We start from the raw sequence: 21,327 nt of genomic DNA, 5'->3' as shown, positions 1-21,327 counted from the left end.
GTGAGTGGGCCTGAGATCCACTGTACGTGGCAGGCAGAATCAACAGACTGTTGATGCTTAGATTAAAAAATTAAACAAAAGGGATCTTCTTTTCTAAACCTCATCTAACATGAATCACTATTTACACTAAACTTCTCTTTCCTTGTGGGAGAAATCTGGGGTGTTTGCTCTCTGTTTTTTCTAAGATTACAGATACCCCAGGTACTGTTGAGTGCTTTATGTCCATAGGATGTTACTCGACATCAGTTGTCAAACATTACATAGCAACGGTACCCCCGTCTAAATAATGCTTATCTTTCAGCAATCCATCAATGAACAAATTAAAATGTTAGCAATTTTGAAAACCACTTGTGTTTGGCATTTTAGCCTGACTGCTTGATTTAGCAACGCTTCGTCAGTTCAAACCAGAATCTGTGTTAGTATCATAGATGAGAGCAGACTGGGAAGGCCAGAATTGATGAGCTGAAAGTCATGGCGTAACTGAGACTAGGAGCTAACAAAAGGCTAAGGCCAGGTTATTTGGCCAGGGCTTTGAGTACCTCCCCGTACCCCCATTGCAGCCTCAGCTAGTATATACGAATGGCTGACAGAACCGTTTGTGAGATCCCTCAATTCCATCCTGCTGCTGTTACGCTCTGTAGATTCTTAGTGCTTCTGGCTCAGGAACCTAGCATTCATCTAAGGCCACACTGGCAACCATCATAAATAAAAGGAACCCTTATTTCTGTTGTGCCAGCTTTGCTTTTAGTTAATTGCCCCTTTACTTTTCTACTAGAGAGAAAATTAATTTTGAATGGACAAGAAGATGCTAGGTGACTAGATTCTGTCTCAGGATGACAGACATTTTGCACCTGCCTACTGTAGACAAGGTCCATAAAATAAAAGTGTTCAGGAAGTCGAACATTTTTGCACTAGCGTAAGGGAACTTCTTTTATAGGCCAGCACAGCACTCATCTTCCTTATCCAGAAAGAAATGCCTGCATAGGGCAGCAGGTGTTTGCCCTCCTGGCCTGCTCGTGAAGCGAGTGGAAGGCCGGCTGAGGCAGAGTGATTAGGAGTACAGCATCAGAGCCAGGCTGCCTGGATTCATGGACTGGCTCTGATACTTGCTGGTCGTGTGCTCTTGGGCATGTTCCCTAACCTCAGTTTCCCCACCTGTAAAACCTGGGTGATGATAATACCTAACTCCTAGGTTTTTGTGAGGAGTCAATGAGTTGGTATCTATAAAGGGCTGACAACAGTGTCTGGCCCATCGTCAGCACTTTATTATTATTTCTGTATAATTTCTTAATACTATAATGAATCTCTTTCCCATACCTTCAGGCTTATGAAGGTCTCTTCTTCCCCTTTTCTTTCCCAGCTGTGAAGTAAGGTCAGGTCCAGAGTTCATCACAAGGTCCTACAGATTCTACCACAATAACACCTTCAAGGCCTACCAGTTTTATTATGGCAGCAACCGGTGCACAAATCCCACTTATACTCTCATCATCCGGGGCAAGATCCGCCTCCGCCAGGCCTCCTGGATCATCCGAGGGGGCACGGAAGCCGACTACCAGCTGCACAACGTCCAGGTGATCTGCCACACAGAGGCGGTGGCCGAGAAGCTCGGCCAGCAGGTGAACCGCACATGCCCGGGCTTCCTCGCAGACGGGGGTCCCTGGGTGCAGGACGTGGCCTATGACCTCTGGCGAGAGGAGAATGGCTGTGAGTGCACCAAGGCCGTGAACTTTGCCATGCATGAGCTTCAGCTCATCCGGGTGGAGAAGCAGTACCTTCACCACAACCTCGACCACCTGGTCGAGGAGCTCTTCCTTGGTGACATTCACACTGATGCCACCCAGAGGATGTTCTACCGGCCGTCCAGTTACCAGCCCCCTCTGCAGAATGCCAAGGTACCTCAGAGCTCTGTGTTCTCCTCTTTATTGAGTAAAGTGGGTGATCCTTCTTAAAGGCTTGCCATGGGGGCTCTAGGGCACCCTTGAAAGGGGGAATTCTGCATCATGGCAGGGCAGGCCAAGGTGGGGCTGCTGCAAGGTGGGAGGAGATGGGGAAGGCTGGGGCTGGGGGGGGCTGTAGCCAGTCAGGAGACCTGGGTCGGCCACCAACTTGCTCTGTGACTTGGAACCTTGGTTATCCTACTGAAGTGGGTGGTGGCATGGGATGATGGTTCTAGAAAATTCCTAAGGCTCCTTTCAGCTCTCCCATCCCAGGAACCTCTTCAGTGATTCCAAGAGGACAGTGTGAAGGCGATGTCATAACCACACCTGGAAAAGATACTAAACAATAGCAGCTACCCGGGCCCTGGAGGAGGTGGGGAGGGACAGAAAGGGGAGGTGACAGTGGGATTTGTGTGGGGTGTTAGACTCCACGGAGACTGTCCACCAGAGTCACCCTGGTGAGTCCCGACACTCTTAGGCAGAACAGCCTGCTGAGGTCCCAGGGGTTATGGCTCCTACCCAGGCCACGCAGCTGAGTTTTCCTGCTGGACCATGAGTCCAAAGGTCCTTCTTCCATACCCCACGTTCTTTTCATTTCACTAAGGAAAATATAAAGTCACCATAATCAGAAGAGGGGACTAAGGAGGGCAGGAAACAATTAAACCTTATAATGTCTTTTCCTTGAATGATATCCTAGTAATTATATTTGGAATTCACAAGGCATTTCCTTCCCGCAATCTTAGAGTACATGCGCATGTGTAACTCGATCGCCTCCACCATCTCCCCGCAGAGCCTGTGAAGTCCCAGGCAGGAGGGGAGTGGGCTTCTGCCCAGTGCGCAGTGTGAACGTGCAGACCCGGGCCTGCTGCAGGTGGGCGGTGGGCAGGTCTCTGTGGAGTATCTCCCCAGCCATCCCCATTGACTTCGTGGAACCCTCTCAAGCACAGTGGCTCTGTAACTGTGGAGCCCTGCTTAACTTTTGTTTGGTGATTTCTTCATTTTTTAAAAATCTTTTTTCTTATTAGTCCTCCAAGACTACTCATAACCAATAGAGGTATCACAGGGCACTTCCTCTGCCAAAGACTGCTCCGTGTTATCTTTTTTAAATCTATGTTATTGTGAGCTTGTGCAATGCAAGTGGCTCTTATTATAAGTATGAAATAGCTGCTGAGAAAGCCCACTTGGTAGAGGCTGCTTCCTCTGGATGAATCTTTTCATGGCTGTGTCCCCGCATGTGAGATGAAGCCCTGTGCTCAGCCCATGTGCCCAGGCCCAGCATTCCTGCTGGCTCAGGATGCCCTTGGGGGTTTGTTCCAACACAGATCAGGAGCCGGGCTCATTTCATTCTGCCTTGTAAGTTTCAAATGCACTGAAGAGGCCAACATGAGTTAGGGCAGAGAGGGAGGGCAGCCTCTGATGCTGCTGTCAGGGGGTCTCAGAGGTTTTCCTAGAATGGGACACAGGGAAAGGAGACCAAAACTCTGCCCTTCAACATGTTGATTCCCCAGGGCAGGTATCAGAAGGAGAATCGGCTCATAGGGTGATACCTGGACTGAGGTGTGCTTTCTGGGTCAGGCTTGAGTGGGTGTCTTGGGAAAATGGGTAGGAATAACGGGCTTCGAATTATACTTTGGGACCTTTCTGGTTGGCAGCACTGCCCAAAGGCGGCACTGGACACCATAGCTGCATAGCATTTCTCTTGTTTTATACTGGCCAGGTCCACTTGGTTGGAGATAGTAGCAGAAGGGGCTTCATACCTACCTTTGGCTCACTCTGAGTATAGTCTAGCCACGTTTCTGGGATTTTTTTTTTTTTTTTTTTTTTTTTTTTTTTTTGACGGAGTTTTGCTCTTGTCGCCCAGGCTGGAGTGCAGTGGCACCATCTTGGCTCACTGCAAGCTCCGCCTCCTGGGTTCAAGCGATTCTCCTGCCTCAGCCTCCAAGTAGCTGGAACTACAGGCGCCCACCACCATGCCCGGCTAATTTTTGTATTTTTAGTGGAGACAGGGTTTCACCATGTTGGCCAGGATGGTCTCCAACTCCTGACCTCAAGTGATCTGCCTGCCTTGGCCTCCCAAAGTGCTGGGATTACAGGCATAAGCCACCGTCCCCCCAGCCTCCATCTTTCAAATGATCTCAGGTAACGGGAGGAAAGTGTGAATGTCATGAATAAAAATGGCCCACAGATAATCCAGAAACCTGGGGTTAGCCAGGAGCATCCCCACAACCCGCCATTCCCTCGGGGCCTTTGTGAAGGTCTGCTGAATAGGAAGAGCCTGCCCACCCTCTAGCAGAGACACCAAGGAGCTTCAAAACACCAAAAAGCACGGGAGCCTTGAGTGCGAGGTCTGAGTGAGGAGGCAGGTGCGGCCAGGGAACTTGCTGGGCCGGCGTGGGCCGGGCTGTGGGCTCCGAACCTGACCTTGGACTAGTCCTTTGCACCCACTCAAGTTCTGGTTCCTTTTCCTCACCTTCATGCGCCTGCATGGGCTCTGATCTCTTTTGCTCTTTTTAGTACTGGGGGAAAAATTAACCATCACCACGTTTATTTTCTTACCTGCTTCTCTACCCCGTTGCACTCCTGGGTATGGCTCCACAGATGGAGTCTGAAAACCCAGTCAGCATTGTTAAGGCTGGCGCCCAGGGGTACTCCAGGAGCAGACACTTCATTCCCGTCAGTGTCCCTCAGCAGACCTGTCTGTGGCTCCTGGAGGGAAAATGCCCTGCAAGTGAAAATGATTAAATATTGGCATGGCAATTAAAGACAGCAATTGTAAAGCTGACCTTTTTAGAATTTAACACCTTTTGGACAAATTGGCAAGTATGTGGACTTCAGAAACAGTAACCAATCCTGGAAGCCAGTTCTGCTGTCATCAGCCGTGTGGCATTGGTAGTTATCTGACCTACTAGAGACTTCGTTTTCCTTTTCTGTAAAATGGCAAAAATATAAGAATCAATAGGGTTGATGTGCAGAATCCTGTGGGCATCAGGATAGGGCCTGAATGCAAAGCTCCATCTCTCTTAACCTAGAGTAAGTCGCCCTTCTGGGCCAATGGCTCAGAGAGGAATGAAAATGACAATGTCGACTGACCAGGGAACATCAAAGTGTTTCATGATGCCTAGCCATAAAACACTTCCTCCCATTTTCTCCTCCCTGCTCTGCTAAGGCAGTTGTGGGAACATTTACCCAGATTCTTAAGAAGTAGACTCTTTAAATCCCAGGCCTGATTCCTTGATGACAGAAAATTAAGGTGGAAAGAGCTTTAGGACCTTAGATACTACACGAGACATATTGTTAAGTAGGAAAAAAGGAAGTTACAAAATAGCATGAATAATATGATACCATGTGCATAAAACTAATAATGAAAGGAGAAGAAGAGGGACTCTTTGCAAAGGAATCAGATATTTATGGAGGAAATTAATGACTGCCTCAGAGGAAGTGACAGAGCTGTCTATCTGGGATGGTCGGACAGAGACTTCACTTTTGGTACCTGTTGCATTTTGTGCTGTGATCTTCTATTACCTAAGCACAGTCATCACAGAAAATTTAGATTAAAAAAAAAAAAAAGCCAGCAAACACTCCCAGACCCAGAGGAATGCTGTGGCCACAGATGCAGGTGGCAGCCCAGCTGGGAGGAGGACCCAGGCTTCCTGAGCCAGCCCGGCTGCCTCACAAGATGGCTGGCTGGGGGGGTCAGTGGAAGGCCGAGTGGCTCTGGGAGCTGAAAGGGTCCATTATTCTCTTGTCTCTCTCCTTGTACCTCTTGGCCTGCAGTGTGCAGCGGAGTCTTCAGGAAGTTTTCAGATCCTTCCCCAGGACAGCTCTGAGAAGGAACAAAATGGACTCAGCCATTGGTGTCTTTCCAGACCCAGGCACCAGAAAGACTGGGCACTGTGTGCCCACGCGGGCCCAGCCACAGCAGGTTGTCCGAGCTGTCTGTGGCCGCCAGCGGAGACAGGAAGAAAGGCTGGGAGAAGGTCTTCAAAGACCGTACACGCCTGCCCAGGAGAGGCTGGAACCTCCTCCTTTGAACTCTTCTCCTTCCCTAATTGCTGGTCCATAGAGACCAAGCTGAAAATTAGTTTAAATGCTAAATTGAGTTTCAAACCACGAGCCTCAGCCCCTCTAGAAACAGGACACCGTGTAAAAATAGAAACTTTAAGTCAACTTGTTTTTCTAAGCTTTATGCAGCTTTGCTGTGAGGTCCGGAGTCCTTTGGCAAATAAGTGATGTTTGAAGAGATTCAGGTGTGCTGGGAGGGTTCCTTCAGGATGGAATTGGTACTCTTCATTATAAAAAAGTCAAGACAGCCTAAAGTAACCCTGAAAGAAGACGCTTTGCCTGAATCAAGTTTAGCATCAGAGCAGCCATAATCCTCTGCCGAGATTCTTCAGAACTATGCAGTTGGAGGGGTAGAAGCCAGGCTCATTCTTTCAGGGATGGAATCAAATGGTAATTAAAAGCAAATGATTGCCAAGGTCGTTAGAGATGCCAGAGCCTCAGGATCAGACTCGTAAGCAAATGGAATTGGTCTTTCTCCAAAATCCTGCACTGATTTAACCACAGGATCGTAAATCAAAGGGGCTGTCTGAAAACCAGACAGCCTTTCCCAGGCTGCGCATCTGAAATACTCGATCCCAGCACACGTACAGCAGGGGAGCTACACACGGGAGGGAGAAAAGCACCGGGCTTTGGGAGTACCTGAGCACTGCAGGAAAAGAGCATGCTGCGCTTTCTCTCTCAAATTCTTTAGGAGCCGCTAGGCTGTGAGCCAGCATATGTTTTTGAGGTAGCTTGCCTCTCAGAGGCTTTTTAGAGGATGTGTGACCTGTGCAGCTTCCTGATATCAGTGACACCATGGGGGTGTTGAGTCAGGTGGCCTTGGGGCCTGGACTTTTCAGCCCAGCTGCAGGAGCCAGCATGGAGGGACGTCTCCTGAGCATGTGCTTGGTGTGGCTCCTGGATGGGTGGGCGACCGCGTCTCTGGGGTATAGAAAGAGCCAGGTGCTTGTGGAAGAATTCCGTGCCACTTTTCTTTCTGCTAGTGTGGATTTGCAGAGGTGATGGGAGATGGAGGAGGTGGTAGACGACCAGAAGTTCAAGAAGTCATGACCTAAGACAGTTTCAAGAACTAGTCTTACAGGAAGGAGAACTCTAGAAGAAAACTGTGACTGCTCCCTGGAGCCAGGTGTTTCCTATAAGGCAGCAAATGTTGCACAATTCTATGAAAAAACAGAGCTGGCAATTGGGATAGGTTGAGGGGGTCTTGACCCTGAAGGGGTTGCTTTTGTGGACATTTTATCTGGGCCGAGGTGTGCAGTGTCACAATTGCTGGGCTACAAGGCTGCTGATACACACTTTTATTGCAGAAACAGCTCATTATATTTCTTGACTCCAGAGTATTTCAGCAGATAAACAGGCATGCAAGGTTGCTTTATTTAAGGAGTTAGGGGACCAGGAAATATTTGTTGTCAGGGACAATGTAAGTGGTAAACATTTTATCCCTTAAAAGGCAAGAAAGCTCAGAGGACATGAGGAAAGCCTGCAAAAGCAGGAAATTGGCCATTTAAAAAGTACTCATGAGGTCCCTACTCCAGGGAGTGTTCGCTGAGCCCCAGGGGAGAAAGGAAGAGGATGGGCCAGCCAGGAGTGCCCAGTGGATTTACAGCAGATTTAATAAGTCTACTTTAATTATTTAAATGAATCAAAATGCATAGGAGTGGAAGAAAGAAACAAGTAAAAATAAATAAAAATTCTTTTCTGAAACCATTCTTAAAGTCTTTTTCTCTTAAAGAACCATCTTCTTAGGGTCCTTTTTCTCCAGCTGCTGGGTCAGTGATCATGTGAATGTATAGGAAAGGTAGAGGCAAAATGGTCTTTCTTATTATTCTAATGTTAACTAAAACAGAAAAGACCTTTGTGAGCTCACTTCTCAGATTCTAAGCTGCCTCGGAAGCCCATTTCCAGAAGGCTAATGTTGCTCTTAAGGACCTATCAGCTGCCCCTGCTGAACTCCAGGGCGCAGAAGTGTTTGGCTGAGTTTCGCTCCCCTCTGCTTCGTAGCCAACTACAGACTCAGGAATTAGCAGCCTGGTTTCTCCTTTTCTCCCTCGTCCCCCTGGCCCAGGCCTCTTCCTGGACAGTGGTAACAGGCCCGGGGTGGCTGTGCAGCCTCCCTGAGGCTCTCTGAGTCCCCCTGGCACCACAGAGGTGCCTGCATCCTGGCAGGGATGACGCAGCTGCACGGGGTCTGTACACTGAGGGGCTGCCCTCACCTGCGGAGAGCGGGTGCTGGGCAGCAGGTGCCTCAGTCCATCCAGGCTGCCATAGCAAAGCAGCATGCACTGGGGATAGCCACTCACTTCTCACAGTTCTGGATGTTGGAGGGCCAAGATCAAGGCACCAGCATGGTGGGAGGCTGGAATCCTGGTCAGGGCTCTCTCCCAGGTTGCAGACTGCTGACCTCCCTCTGTATCCTCATGTGGCAGCAAGACAGCTGGAGAACTCTCAGGCCTCTTTTATGAGGGCACTAATCCCCTTCTTAAGGGCTGCACCGTCATGACCTAGTCACCCCCCACAGGCCCCACCTCCTAATTTCCTCACATTCGTGGTAAGGATTTTAACATGGATTTTGAGGGGACACAAACATTCAGTGTGTTGGATAGACAGCAAGCCTGCCTGGGCAATCTGTACCTAAAGCTACAGCTCTTCACCCACTTCCTTCTGAAAGTGGCATCATCATGCTCCCTTCAGGTGATCAAAATGAGCCCGAATTCACAAGCTCCTAGAATCCCAGATACGAAAAGCACCCCGAGTTGGAGGGTGCCCATCATTTGTGATGAATGCTAGCTACTCCATTTAACTCTTTACATGTCCAGTGCCAGCTTTCTCTCCATTTTCCTGTTAGCCGAGAACCCTGTACAACTCTCTCCTGGATGTCATGGGAAATATGACAAAGAGAGAATACTTGGTCTTGGCCTCAAAGGACTCGTAATACAGAAGACCTGAGAAGGATGTACCTGCAGGGTTATCTACAGCAGAAATTTAATCAAATACTTGGCACATCGCAGTTACAAAGAAAGCTTTCAATGTGGGCCATTGGCCACTGCAGTTTTCTTTGTGAGAAACATTTGTGTGTGTTTTATCCTAGGGAACAAAACCCTAGGAAAGGAAGTTTCCATCATCTACTCCCATTTTTCCCCCTTCTTGAACAAAACTTTTAGCTCAAGGAACACTGCTTTTGAAGACTTGTGTTTCATGCAGCCTACCTCCTTAGTTGATCTGTTCACAAGATCACATCAAGTAATTTCTTCCATTCCGGGAAGATGGTGAAAACAAGCAGATACTGTCAGCAAATGTTGTTGACGAACCACCTTTCCAGAAATAAATATTGGCAGGGAACAGAGAAAGCCTGGAGAATCCCCATCAGTCATCAGCCGGACAAGACCTTTTCCTGGGCTGGAGTCCTTGCTGGGGAAACGTCTGTTCTCTGCAGCCTGTGAGGCAGCTCTGGCCGGGAGGCAGCACTCAGCAAGTACTAAGACCAAATTACCATCCTGGCCCCACTTTGGGTTTGTAAAGTCATCTGACTTTTTCTCTCCAGATGCCTTAGTTGCCTCGTCTGTAAAATGTACCCATGGTCTCCTGGGAGGTTGTAAAGTCTAAGGAGATGCTGTACTTGAGCCTCCGAGACTCGAATATCCTGTAAATGCAAGCTGTAGTTATTTAACTTGTTACCCAGAGCTAAGCAGGAATCAGAGAGCAGAGTAGGCAGAACGCCACTCTTTGCCTAAAACATTGCTCATTTATAAAGTATAAGTTTCTTTCTCATTTTTAGAATAAGTTTAATTTTTTTTCCAGAGATTATTTGCATAGGATCTTTTTTCTCCCTTCCCCTTTCTGATGAAAGCTTTTTATAGTGTGTGTAAAGAATAGCAACAAGGAAACACTTTCTGGTTCCTCTGCTTTAACCTTCAAATCTTCTGGGTACAGAAGCTCTGGCTTTAAATAGCCCTTTCTAAGATTCGGGGAAAGGGGATGCCGTGGAAGCCAAGTTGGTGAGCCTGGGAGAGGACACTTCTCAAATGAGAGTCATGTCTTGGAACATGGATCCCCAAAAAAGAGGGAATAATTTTACAGAGCAAATGATACTCCACAATACCAATCACTCATCATGTTTAAAAACTGCATATGTAATTCTCTTTCCATGTATCCATCTTGGAAGAATACTGTTTCCGAAAAACATCTTAGAAAAGAGAAACTTTAGAACGAATACAATATACAGGCTTTAATTTCTGCTTCTCTGTAGTTGTGCCTGTAGGTCTCTAATTTTTATTCAGGCCAAAGATTATGAGAATTAGCATAAATGATATTTTTAAAATTTGTTACAATACAGAGGTGTCTCCTTATTCAATGGTAGCTAAAATTGTCCCCTCGTTGACAGTATCCACAGAGGCCAGAAACAACTCTGCTTGTTATGATAACTTTGGCTTCTTCATGACTGCTAAAGAGTTGTCCCAGCACTTGGGGAGCCTGAGGCAGGCAGATTGCCCTGAGCTCAGAAGTTTGAGACCAGCCTGGGCAACTTGGTGAAACCCCGTCTCTGCAAAAAATACAAAAAAAAAATTATCCAGTCATGGTGGTGCACACCTGTAGTCCCAGCTACTTGGGAGGCTGAGGTGGGAGGATTGCTTGAGCCTGGGAGGTGGAGGTTGCAGTGATCTGAGATCACATCACTGCACTCCAGCGTGGGCAACCCCCAGACTTTCTCTTTCCCACCTCTAACAGTGAGACCCTGTTTCAAAAAAAGAAAAAAAAAAGGTAACTAGTCAACAACCAAAAAAAATAAAAAATAAAAAAAATTGGCAAAGAAAAATGTAAATTAAAACCACAATGAGATATCAACTCACCCATTAGGATGGCTATTACAAAATACAAAACAATCAAAACTAGAAAATATCCAGTGTTGGGAAGGATGTGGAGAAATTGGAACTTTATACATTGCTGATGGAAATGTAAAATGATTGAGCCACTCCAGAAAATGGTACAGTGATTCCCCCAAAAAATTAAACATAGAATTACCAAATTGATCCACCTATTCTCCTTCTGGGTACATAGCCAAAAGAATTAAAAGCAAGGACTTGAACAAACATGGTCCTAGCAGCATCAATCACAGTAGCCAAGAGGTGGAAGCAACCTAAATGTCCATCGACAGATGAATAAATCAACAAAATGTGGAATATTCATACAATGAATATCAGCCTTAAAAGGATGGAAATTCTGACACATTTTACAACATCGATAAAACTTGAGGAGCTTATACTAAGTGAAACAGGCCAGATACAAAAAGACAAATAGTGATAGTTCCCCTCAGATGAGGCACCTAGAATAGTCAAATCCACAGACACAGAAAGGAGAATGGAGGTTTCCAGGGGTGGGAGAGAGAATGAGGCATTAGTGTTTAGTGGGTGCAGATTTTCAGCTGGGGAAGATGAAGAGGTTCCAGGGGTAGCTGCACAACAGTGTGAATATACTTTAAAATGGCTAAGATAGCAAATTCTATGTTAGGTTTTTTTTTTAACACAATAATTTTAAAAAAAGCATCTAGTTTAGGGATTTGGCAAGACCAATACCCAAGAGCCAGGTTTCTCCCACTCCCTGCACCCTCCCTAAATTCTCAGGCCCGCCTGATGGAAAACAAGCCTCCCTGCACCTGTGCCCCCCACAAAACAAACAAACAAACAAAAACACAAAAACCGTGCCTGGCCTGCTTTTCTCTGCTACGGAACAGCAACACTTCAGCCAGAACCATCATTCTCCTGAAGTGACCAAGTCCCACTGGGTCCTCATCTCGGAGCTCAGGACCCCGGCCTCATTATTCCTAAAGGAAAGCACCTCCGAAAACACTCATTCTGGAACAGCCCGGGTGACAACAGTGCCCTCTCCCCTCCCCCGAGCCTTTTCCTTGTCTGAGCCAAACAGCAGTTGCTCCTCAACGTCGTCCCAGAAGCATCTCTTGCAAGAACTAACATCCCTTATTTCCTTTCTCTCTCCCACCCCCAACTTAGAAGCTCTCTGAGCTCTTCCTGAATTGATCCTGGTATTTGAGGAATTAAATCTTCAGGAATTGAGACTCTCACCTCCTTAGGATGACCAGAAATGAAGGAGTCGCAACTGATGTTTTTAAATTCCCAAATTACAGGTGGCAAACCAAGTTGTGGGGAATGGCGCAGAGGGGAGGTGAAGGTTGGGGTTGGGGAAGCGGGGCTGCCAGCTAGGCTTTGGGGACCTGCCCAGGCGGAGAGGGTAGCCACTACCAGCGATGAGCTGCAAATGGTAGGAGTGCGCAGCTCCTCCTGGCTGACTGGGGAAGATCTGACTCCACGCTTCTTCTTACCCTGATGGTACGAGTGCTCCATGTGGCGTCTCTTATTTCAGCATGTGCTGAGCTCACCTGTAGGTGGAGCTGAGCCAGGGGCCGGCTCCTGCACAGCCTGTGTCTGATAACATGCATCACAGGAGAACACCACCTTCCTGGCTGTGAAGTTTTCGTGATTTGAATCCAGGTTCCCAGCCAGTGTCAGAGGGGGTGTCACTGGTCCCCACACCAGGACCACAGGCCTGATTTCAATGGCGACTGTTCCAGCACTTATGCAGGAGCCCTGGGCTGGGCACACTATGTCGTATTAACTTTCCACCCTGTGTTTTGAATATCAGAACTCTTGTTGAGGTGAAAACTCTGGAACCTTTACCCCATAGTAGTTGACCAAGGAGACATAAAGGCAAAGCTACTGTACTCAGTGATGCTTTCTTTTAACTCAGTTTGTATTTTCTTCACCTTAAGGTGCATTTGAAAGATAGTGGCACATAGGGTGGCAGATAGGCCTTTATTTAATGTTCACACCAAGTGGGTGCACTGAGTGGGAACCACCTTAATCTGCTGTTCATTTCTTGCAGCAGTTATGCAAGTAAGTATAATGATCACCATTGTATAAATGAGGAAGTTGAAATGGAGAGAAATGAATAACTTGCCCAAAATCACCAGCTGTGAAGCGGCCAGGGCTGGCCTCGGCCCCCAGGAACTGGCCGGAGACATCTTTCCGTGACGTAATTAAGCACTGGCCTAATGGGCCTCATGCAGGAGCTCGTCTCCATTTCTCCTGTAGCATGCAGAGGGCAGCTCACTGCTGAGCACAGGTTGCAGGCAATTTCTCCGTGTGCCCCTAAGCCGTCTGTAGGAAACCGCAGGCCAAAAAATGCACGTAGAGCCTGGGGACGCCCAGGACTTGGCCTTCATCTCAGTGCTGGAGCTATTTGATCCAATTGTCTACAAGCCACAGACCACGTTAGCAAAGGAAACATTCTCTCGCATGAAGTGCAACTCTATGCCCATCTAATGCACACAGCAGCAGCGCAAGTTAGCGAGCAGCAGCTGGGAAGCCCATGGCTCCTCCTCCCCTCTCTGGGAAACCAAACAGCGACCACAACGAAATTACATGTTGAGTGAGGGCTGTAAACCCAAAGACCCTGGTGATTGAGATCTCCAACTTTAGAGAACTGCTAGAGGACAAGTGTGTGCCTGCCCAGTCAGTGGGTGCCCCTCAGCCTTGGCCGCAGGACAGATGTGAGGCCATGAACTGAGGGCATGGGAGCGCAGGGCTGGGGTGGCCCAGCTGTCCCCAGAACACTGAGCTACCAACTTCTACCTCCCCACCACAGCCTGATCCAATCGGCACGTGCTGCTAGTGGTCAGTGTTCTGCTAGCCTACCAGCTTTTCACCCCCTGGGTGGGAGGAGAATAGCGGAGGGATGACCCAGGTGCAGGAGGAGGCAGCCCGGACTCAGAGGTGTCTGAAGACCTTGGTCAGACAGCGAGGCACTGGCACTGTGTTCAAGCACCCTGTGCCCTGACTTCCAGCATCTCTGACGTGTGCATCCCTCACCAGAGAGGACTTTCTGTGCCACAAACCTAGACAGCCCTTGTTCCCTGCTGTGTTCGTGTTATAAAATAGACTAGGCAAGAGAGGGTCTTCTGGAAGGTCAGAGCTGTGGCTGTCTTGCTTAAAGCTGAGAAAGCAGGAAGCAGATGAGGAACGCAGAAACCTTCTGAACCTGGAGGCGGGCAGACCGGGACAGAGGGCAGTGTGCATGTGTGCTTGCTGCTCTGCGGCCTCCAGCTCTCCCTGCAGGCTGCCTCCTCCATTCCCTCTTTTAAATGACCTTGCCTTTCCTACACAACTCCATTTCATCCACAGCCAGTGGAGTGCTGGCCTTTTTTTTTTCCTTTGTGTCTCCTAACTTTTTTTATTAAAATAAATTTTAATTGTGGTAAAATACACATAATGTAAAATGTATCGTTTAACCAGTTTTAAGTGTACAGTTCTGTGGCACTGAGCGCATTCATGTTATTATACAACCATCACCACCATCCACTTTTTCATCTTCCCAGACTGAACCTCTAGTCCCATTAAACCACTCCTTGTCCCCCGACTTCCAGCCCCTGCAACCACCATTCCACTTTCTGTCTCTATGTATTTGATCACTCTAGGAACCTCATATAAGTGACATCATACAGTGTCCTTTTGTGTCTGGCTTATTTCACTTACCGCGATGTCCCCAAGGTTCATCCCTATTGTAGTGGGTGTCAGAACTTCCTGCCTTTCTAAGGCTGAAGAGTATTTCGTTGTATGGATAGACTGCATTTTGTTGATCCATTCATCTGTCAGTGGACACTTGGGTTGCTTCTTCCTTTTGGTTATTGTAAATAACCCATGAGAACATGGGTCTGCTTTCAACTCTTTTGGGTACATACCCAGAAGTGAGATTGCTGGATCATATGGTAATTCTGTTTTGTTGTGTTTTGTTTTGTTTTGTTTTTTGAGGAACCATGTTACTGTTTTCCATAGTGGCTGGACCATTCTGTATTCTCATCAGCTGTGTTTAAGGGTTCCAATTTCTTCACATCCTTGCCAACTTGTGATTTTTTGATAGCATTTTTTGATAGTAGCCATCCTAATGGGTGTGAGGTGCTGCCATCATTTCTTTTTGAAATCAAGTGTCCAGTGCGTGTGGTCTGAAAACTTCATAGGATTCTAAAGAGTCCACATCACATCTGAAATGTTTGCATAGGTCTGTACTGTCAGGCAAACACGTGTGCACTTGTGAGTACACAGGCACACATCACTCTCACCTCTGTCTGTGCCCGGAGCATGAATCCAGTTGGTTCTTGGTGTCGAGTTTGTCAGTGATGGTGACCTGGTACCTGGTGAGACCCCATTTGCTGGAAGCATGTGTGCACTGCTCCCTTGGGAAGATAGAGGCCTCTGAATGTGTTTGTTTCTTGGCTTCAGAACCATGACCACGCCTGCATCGCCTGTCGGATCATCTATCGGTCAGACGAGCACCACCCTCCCATCCTGCCCCCGAAGGCGGACCTGACCATCGGCCTGCACGGGGAGTGGGTGAGTCAGCGCTGTGAGGTGCGCCCCGAAGTCCTCTTCCTCACCCGCCACTTCATCTTCCATGACAACAACAACACCTGGGAGGGCCACTACCACCACTACTCAGACCCAGTGTGCAAGCACCCCACCTTCTCCATCTACGCCCGGGGCCGCTACAGCCGCGGCGTACTCTCCTCCAGGGTCATGGGAGGCACCGAGTTCGTGTTCAAAGGTAGGATTCCCATCTCGAGTCGCAGTATCACAGCCGATAAACAGCCCCGTGACATTTTTGTGGAGGCAGAGCTGAGGGAAAGGACCTCTTTTCTGCCTGAGTTCCTAGGAAAGAAATTGGGGAGTCATTTCTGCCTCGGTCCTTCCCAACACCCTCTGAGTTTCTCTCTGCTCAAAATGGATCAGGCGGACAGCCTCCACCTGCAGGCCTGAATGCGGGAGGAGTCCACGCCACTGCATGTGGGAAGTTGCCAGCCAGGGAGGATGTTGCTGGGAATGAAATCTCTGGCCAGGTGCAGAGGCTCATGCCTGTAATCCCAACACTTTGGGAAACCAAGGCAGGAGGATCTCATGAGGCCAGAAGTTTGAAACCAGCCTGGGCAACATAGTGAGGCCCTAACTCTATAAAAAAATAAAATAAATTAGCTGGATGTGGTGGCATGTGCCTGTAGTCCCAGCTGTTCTGGAGGCCGAGCTAGGAGGATCTCTTGAGCCCAGGAAGTTGAGGCTACAGTGAGATATGATCGTGCCACTGTACTCCAGCCTGGGCAACAGAGCAAGACCCTGTCTCTAAAACACAAAAAAAGAAATCTCAAGTCTGCACTTTGTGTTCTTTATACACGACTCTGACGGATTCCATGCTGCCCCTCTAATAACACCGCGTTTGCTTGCGTGCCACAGTGCTTTCTTGAGTGAGCAGTAAAGAGGTGTTAGTGACACCTCAGGTGCTCAGAGCTGTCCTTTCCAACCCTGAGCTTGTCATGTAATGGAGAGGTTGTCACCTGCTTGGAGGTGGGAGCATCTGTGGGAAGGTTCAGGCTGTGTCTTTATCACTAAACGAGGAGAGGAGGAAGGAGCTGCACCAGGCTGCTAGCAACAAAGCAGGGCTTGTGGTTGCTATTTTTTAAAGGTTGCTTTTTTTTTTTTAAGTTTGAGCATCTTTGTAAAATGTTGTCAGCCCTATCATGCCAAATAAAGAGGGATAGCCTCAATCCCAGGTGACTCCTCCAGGATGGCATTCTAGGGTTCAGTCCCATTACTATAAAATGTTTCTGTTAACCCAGAAAGTCCTGGAAGACTTTAACCCTCCTTTTGGGTAGCAAGGTTTGCTTCAGGAATACAGGCCCTTTGAGAAACTTAATTGAAAGCAAGCAATCTTTACTTGACTCCACCCCGAAGCTCATCGTGTTATACACGGAAGTGGCCCCCTAGAGGGACCTTCAAAAGCAATTCTCCACAAAAGCTGGGATTTGTATTTATTCACTCACATTTTTCTTACTTGCAGCCTAACTTATTTTAGATGCCTGATGTATGGGCCCATAGGAATGTGTGAGAATGCCAACTAGAATAGGTGTTTGACACCAAAACTTTTAGAAACCCGAAAACCTTTTGATAAAAGCAAAATTCCAGCCTTTGTTGAATATTTTTTTTCAATCCCAAGGAGTCAGCATCACCAAATAAAACTCCTTAGGAGCACTCCGAACTGTAGTTTTATTTCTTGCCTGCAGGCACTCCCAGCTGTATTCTGGGCTCAGTGTTTCTACACCAGATGGTCTGTGTTGCGTGGCCACACCTGCAGCATATCGGTGTGACTGCCACTCAAATCAACAGGTTAAACTCTTCTCTGCCTGACAGTGCTTTGATGACTACTGCGGTCAGATGGGTGGGTCTGTAGGTGGGATTGTTTTTGGAAAAGAAAGCCTTGTCTAGTTAGTGTGTGGCCAGTGTTTTTTGGGTGGGTTTCTGGATCCCACGCCTACTCCCTGGAGTCATGGAACTCTCCTCTCTCCTTTGCAGTGAATCACATGAAGGTCACCCCCATGGATGCGGCCACAGCCTCACTGCTCAACGTCTTCAACGGGAATGAGTGCGGGGCCGAGGGCTCCTGGCAGGTGGGCATCCAGCAGGATGTGACCCACACCAATGGCTGCGTGGCCCTGGGCATCAAACTACCTCACACGGAGTACGAGATCTTCAAAATGGAACAGGATGCCCGGGGGCGCTATCTGCTATTCAACGGCCAGAGACCCAGCGACGGGTCCAGCCCGGACAGGCCAGAGAAGAGAGCCACGTCCTACCAGATGCCCTTGGTCCAGTGTGCCTCCTCTTCGCCGAGGGCAGAGGACCTCGCAGAAGACAGTGGAAGCAGCCTGTATGGCCGGGCCCCTGGGAGGCACACCTGGCCCCTGCTGCTGGCTGCACTTGCCTGCCTTGTCACTCTGCTGCATTGGAACATCCGCAGATAGAAGTTTTAGAAAGTTATATTTTTCCAAACCAGGATTCCTTACTATTGACAGATTTTCTTTACCAAAAGAAAAGACATTTATTCTTTTGATGCACTTGAATGCCAGAGAACTGTCCTTCTTTTTCTCCTCTCCCTCCCTCCCAGCCCCTGAGTCATGAACAGCAAGGAGTGTTTGAAGTTTCTGCTTTGAACTCTGTCCAGCCTGATCCCTGGCCTGAGCGACTTCACAACAGTAATTGCACTTTAAGACAGCCTAGAGTTCTGGATGAGCGTGTTTGGTAGCAGGGATGAAAGCTAGGGCCTCTTATTTTTTTTTCTCTGAATTATTATTATATTTCTGAGTTAAACTTAGAAGAAACAACTATCAAGCTGCAACTTTCCCTGCCATTTTCCTGTGGTTGCAGCCTGTCTTCCTTTGAAATTGTTTTACTCTCTGAGTTTTATGTGCTGGAATCCAATGCAGAGTTGGTTTGGGACTGTGATCAAGACACCTTTTATTAATAAAGAAGAGACACAGGTGTAGATATGTATATACAAAAAGATGTACGGTCTGGCTAAACCACCTTCCCAGCCTTTGTGCAAAAAAAAGGGGAGAATCAAAGCTTTCGTTTCAGAAATGTTGCGTGGAAAAGTATCTGTAATTAAAGTTTCGAAGTAATTTAACCTATTTTTACATCATTTGTCTTACCTTGTTGAGAGAGGAGACTCGCTTGTTGGCTTCTGGTTGTTACAGGAGGCATGTGGCTTCCTAGCCTTCTCAGTAGACAGGATGATTGGGAAAATAGCAACATCAATCCTGTTACACAGGAGCAGTGACAGAGGGGTGGCTGCAGTGTGGTACATGCCACACAAATGATAAAGTACCCGTTCATTGCAGTTTCCTCTTCCTGGGGGACCTGAGCCCTGACTCACACTGTCTTATTAGGGGCAGGCGGAAGAAGCTGCACTCTGGCATCCATGCCACCTTCTAAGATGAACACGCAGAGACAGAACTTCAGCTGCTCAGAGAGAGTGCAGTGAGCATGGTCTGCCCTGGGGGCTTGCTCCATTACACCCTGACTTGGCGTGCAACAAAATCTTTGTGTAAAGCCGTCCTGTCATTGCACATGCTGGCTCACTCAGTGTCTTTCCTGCTGCTGGTGTGGCTCTGTGCTGGCAGTTTCGGGGTCAGTGTGCTTCTTTCCCAAGGACATTAGAAGGGCGCAGGAGTCCATGTCTGCCCATTCCTTTGCAGTATCGCGGATGACGCTATCCAGTACCAAGTGTTACTGCTCACAAAGACTGGGAAAGGGAAACGGGAGTAACTGAAAGCCAGATGGAACGAAAGCAAACATGGAAACCATGATCACGGCGAAGAGCCATCCTTGTATTTAAGAAGTAACTTTGGCTGGGCGCAGTGGCTCACGCCTGTAATCCCAGCACTTTGGGAGGCCGAGGCGGGTGGATCACTAGGTCAGGAGATCAAGACCATCCTGGCTAACACTGTGAAACCCCGTCTCTACTAAAAATACAAAAAATTAGCCAGGCGTGGTGGCGGGCACCTGTAATCCCAGCTACTCAGGAGGCTGAGGCAGGAGAATGGCATGAACCTGGGAGGTGGAGCTTGCAGTGAGCTGAGATTGTGCCACTGCACTCCAGCCTGGGCAACAGAGCGAGACTCCATCTCAAAAAAAAAAAAGGAAGTAAGTTTATGAAATGCCACAGCATTCAGTGTGGCATTAAGTTATAATGACCACATAGAGTACCAAAGTGCTTTAGATTATATTTTAAGTTGTGATGCAGACTGAGGGGGCTTATTCAAAATGAAAATACTAACAATGTCTACCAAGTTCAATAAACAAAGATGTTAAAAATACTCTCAGAAATACAACTGATACTATCTTTAAAAGACATTATAAAATCATGTGAAAAACTGTATTCACTGCTGAAGAATACCTCAGTGATTTACCACAATGCAGTTCACAAGCACTCCCCTAGACTCAGCTATTTGTGCTTCTTAAAAATATGCTACATATACACACATACACATATACCCAAATATATAGATATTAACATGTATACAATGTACGTATATATTTATTAGGGATGATATGAAATTCCTGTGGCCTTACCACTTTCTGATACAATATAAATCCTTACCAACAACAAACAATAGAATTTACTCACGGATCACTGGCACCTTAGCTTTCTGCCTGTTGCCATCTCACCCACATACACTCCATCTTATCTTGGTTGTGTCATGTTAGCACAAATAAGACTCTAAATTCCCCAGTGTCTCACAGTGATCTCCACGTTACGGGATTTCCCATCACCTCCAAGAAACAGCGATTGATCTCTAAGAGCCATTCAGGTTTGAGTGTCAGAAATTTTAACTCAAGACCACGGCGCTCCATCTGAGGAAGGCATGTCTGGCCCTTAAATATTCCATCACGAGCTTAAAGTACACAGCATGCAATCAGTGCTGGCCAGCCTCCCCCTCAGTTAGAAGCAGGTCGTTCTATGTGGGAATACCAGATTCAGGGAAGGTGGTGAAGAGCGAAGAAGACCTGCTGGGACCAGGCTTCCTCCCCTGGGGAGCAGGCTGATGAGGGCCAGGTCAGAAAGCTGTTCTTTGGTCAATAGCAAAATCTGGGTGTCACTTAGACTTCTACTTCATACAATCCAAGTTGACCTGGGGCTCAAAAGGAAATTCCTGGCCTCCTGACTCTAGCTGGTACAGAACTAAAGGCCAGTTTGCTCAGACATGACAAGTTCCTGTGTCAGAGAGCAGGATCACACTTCACGCTCAGGCCTGCCACTTCCGGGTGACGTCATCGTAACAGTCTGCAGCAGTAGTCTGATCCCATGGTGGCATGCTAGGGTAACTGAGCAGCGCCACCACAAAGGGCCTGTCAGGGAGGCTGGCAGCCCAGCACATCCCTGATAGGGAACACACGCACCTGTGGGAATGACTTGACTGTCAGGCTCTTGTGGTTTCTGGGTGAAGGAAGAGCTTTACTGATAACAAACCAGCCATTTTCTGCTCCACTAGCTCTTAAAATACTTTCTGAAAACAAAGATGATCTTCACAACAATGTTGTGTTTTAACATTGCAATGTTTTGTCTTAACATGGTACACCCAATCCTTGTAAGACAAACTAGGAACACAGCGATGGGATACCAAAGCCAACAGACAGCATCTAATTAGGCGTTGCGGGACACTATCCTCAAAGGAAAATGCCCAAGAGCCTGGGGATAGGGAGAGAGTGGGTCCACTCACAAGCAGAGACCTTCCCTAACCCATACAGCCTTCTCTGGCTTTCTTGAGACATCTGAGCTTTCATGAGTCCAAACATCTTTCATGGAAATATCTGCATCAAGAACAAATGCAGTTTGGATCAATGTTTTCCACCAATTTCTAGATTTATGAGAAAATGCCAAGTATTCTTTTCTTACCAGTAAAAGAATCACATGTCCTAAATAAAAGAATTAAATT

The 21,327-nt window shown here is 47.6% G+C and overlaps 1 protein-coding gene across 1 annotated transcript in view; it reads left to right on the top strand.

Moving 5' to 3' along the window:
• The window catches only part of APCDD1 (APC down-regulated 1), a 33,548-nt gene extending 15,033 nt beyond the window's left edge, over window positions 1-18,515 (top strand). Inside the window, exons 3-5 of the mRNA XM_054461336.2 lie at window positions 1,361-1,892; window positions 15,287-15,608; window positions 17,405-18,515. Of these exons, the coding sequence (XP_054317311.1) occupies window positions 1,361-1,892; window positions 15,287-15,608; window positions 17,405-17,853 (1,303 nt within the window). The 3' untranslated portion in view covers window positions 17,854-18,515. The remainder of the gene's footprint in view (window positions 1-1,360; window positions 1,893-15,286; window positions 15,609-17,404) is intronic.
• Window positions 18,516-21,327: the final 2,812 nt, after the last annotated feature.

This window comes from Pongo pygmaeus, chromosome 17 (genome assembly GCF_028885625.2).
Source record: "Pongo pygmaeus isolate AG05252 chromosome 17, NHGRI_mPonPyg2-v2.0_pri, whole genome shotgun sequence".
In the NCBI taxonomy this organism is placed as follows: Eukaryota; Metazoa; Chordata; class Mammalia; order Primates; family Hominidae; genus Pongo; species Pongo pygmaeus.
The sequence above is the reverse complement of the archived record's forward strand: the minus strand, read 5'-3'. Positions and strand labels throughout refer to the sequence as shown.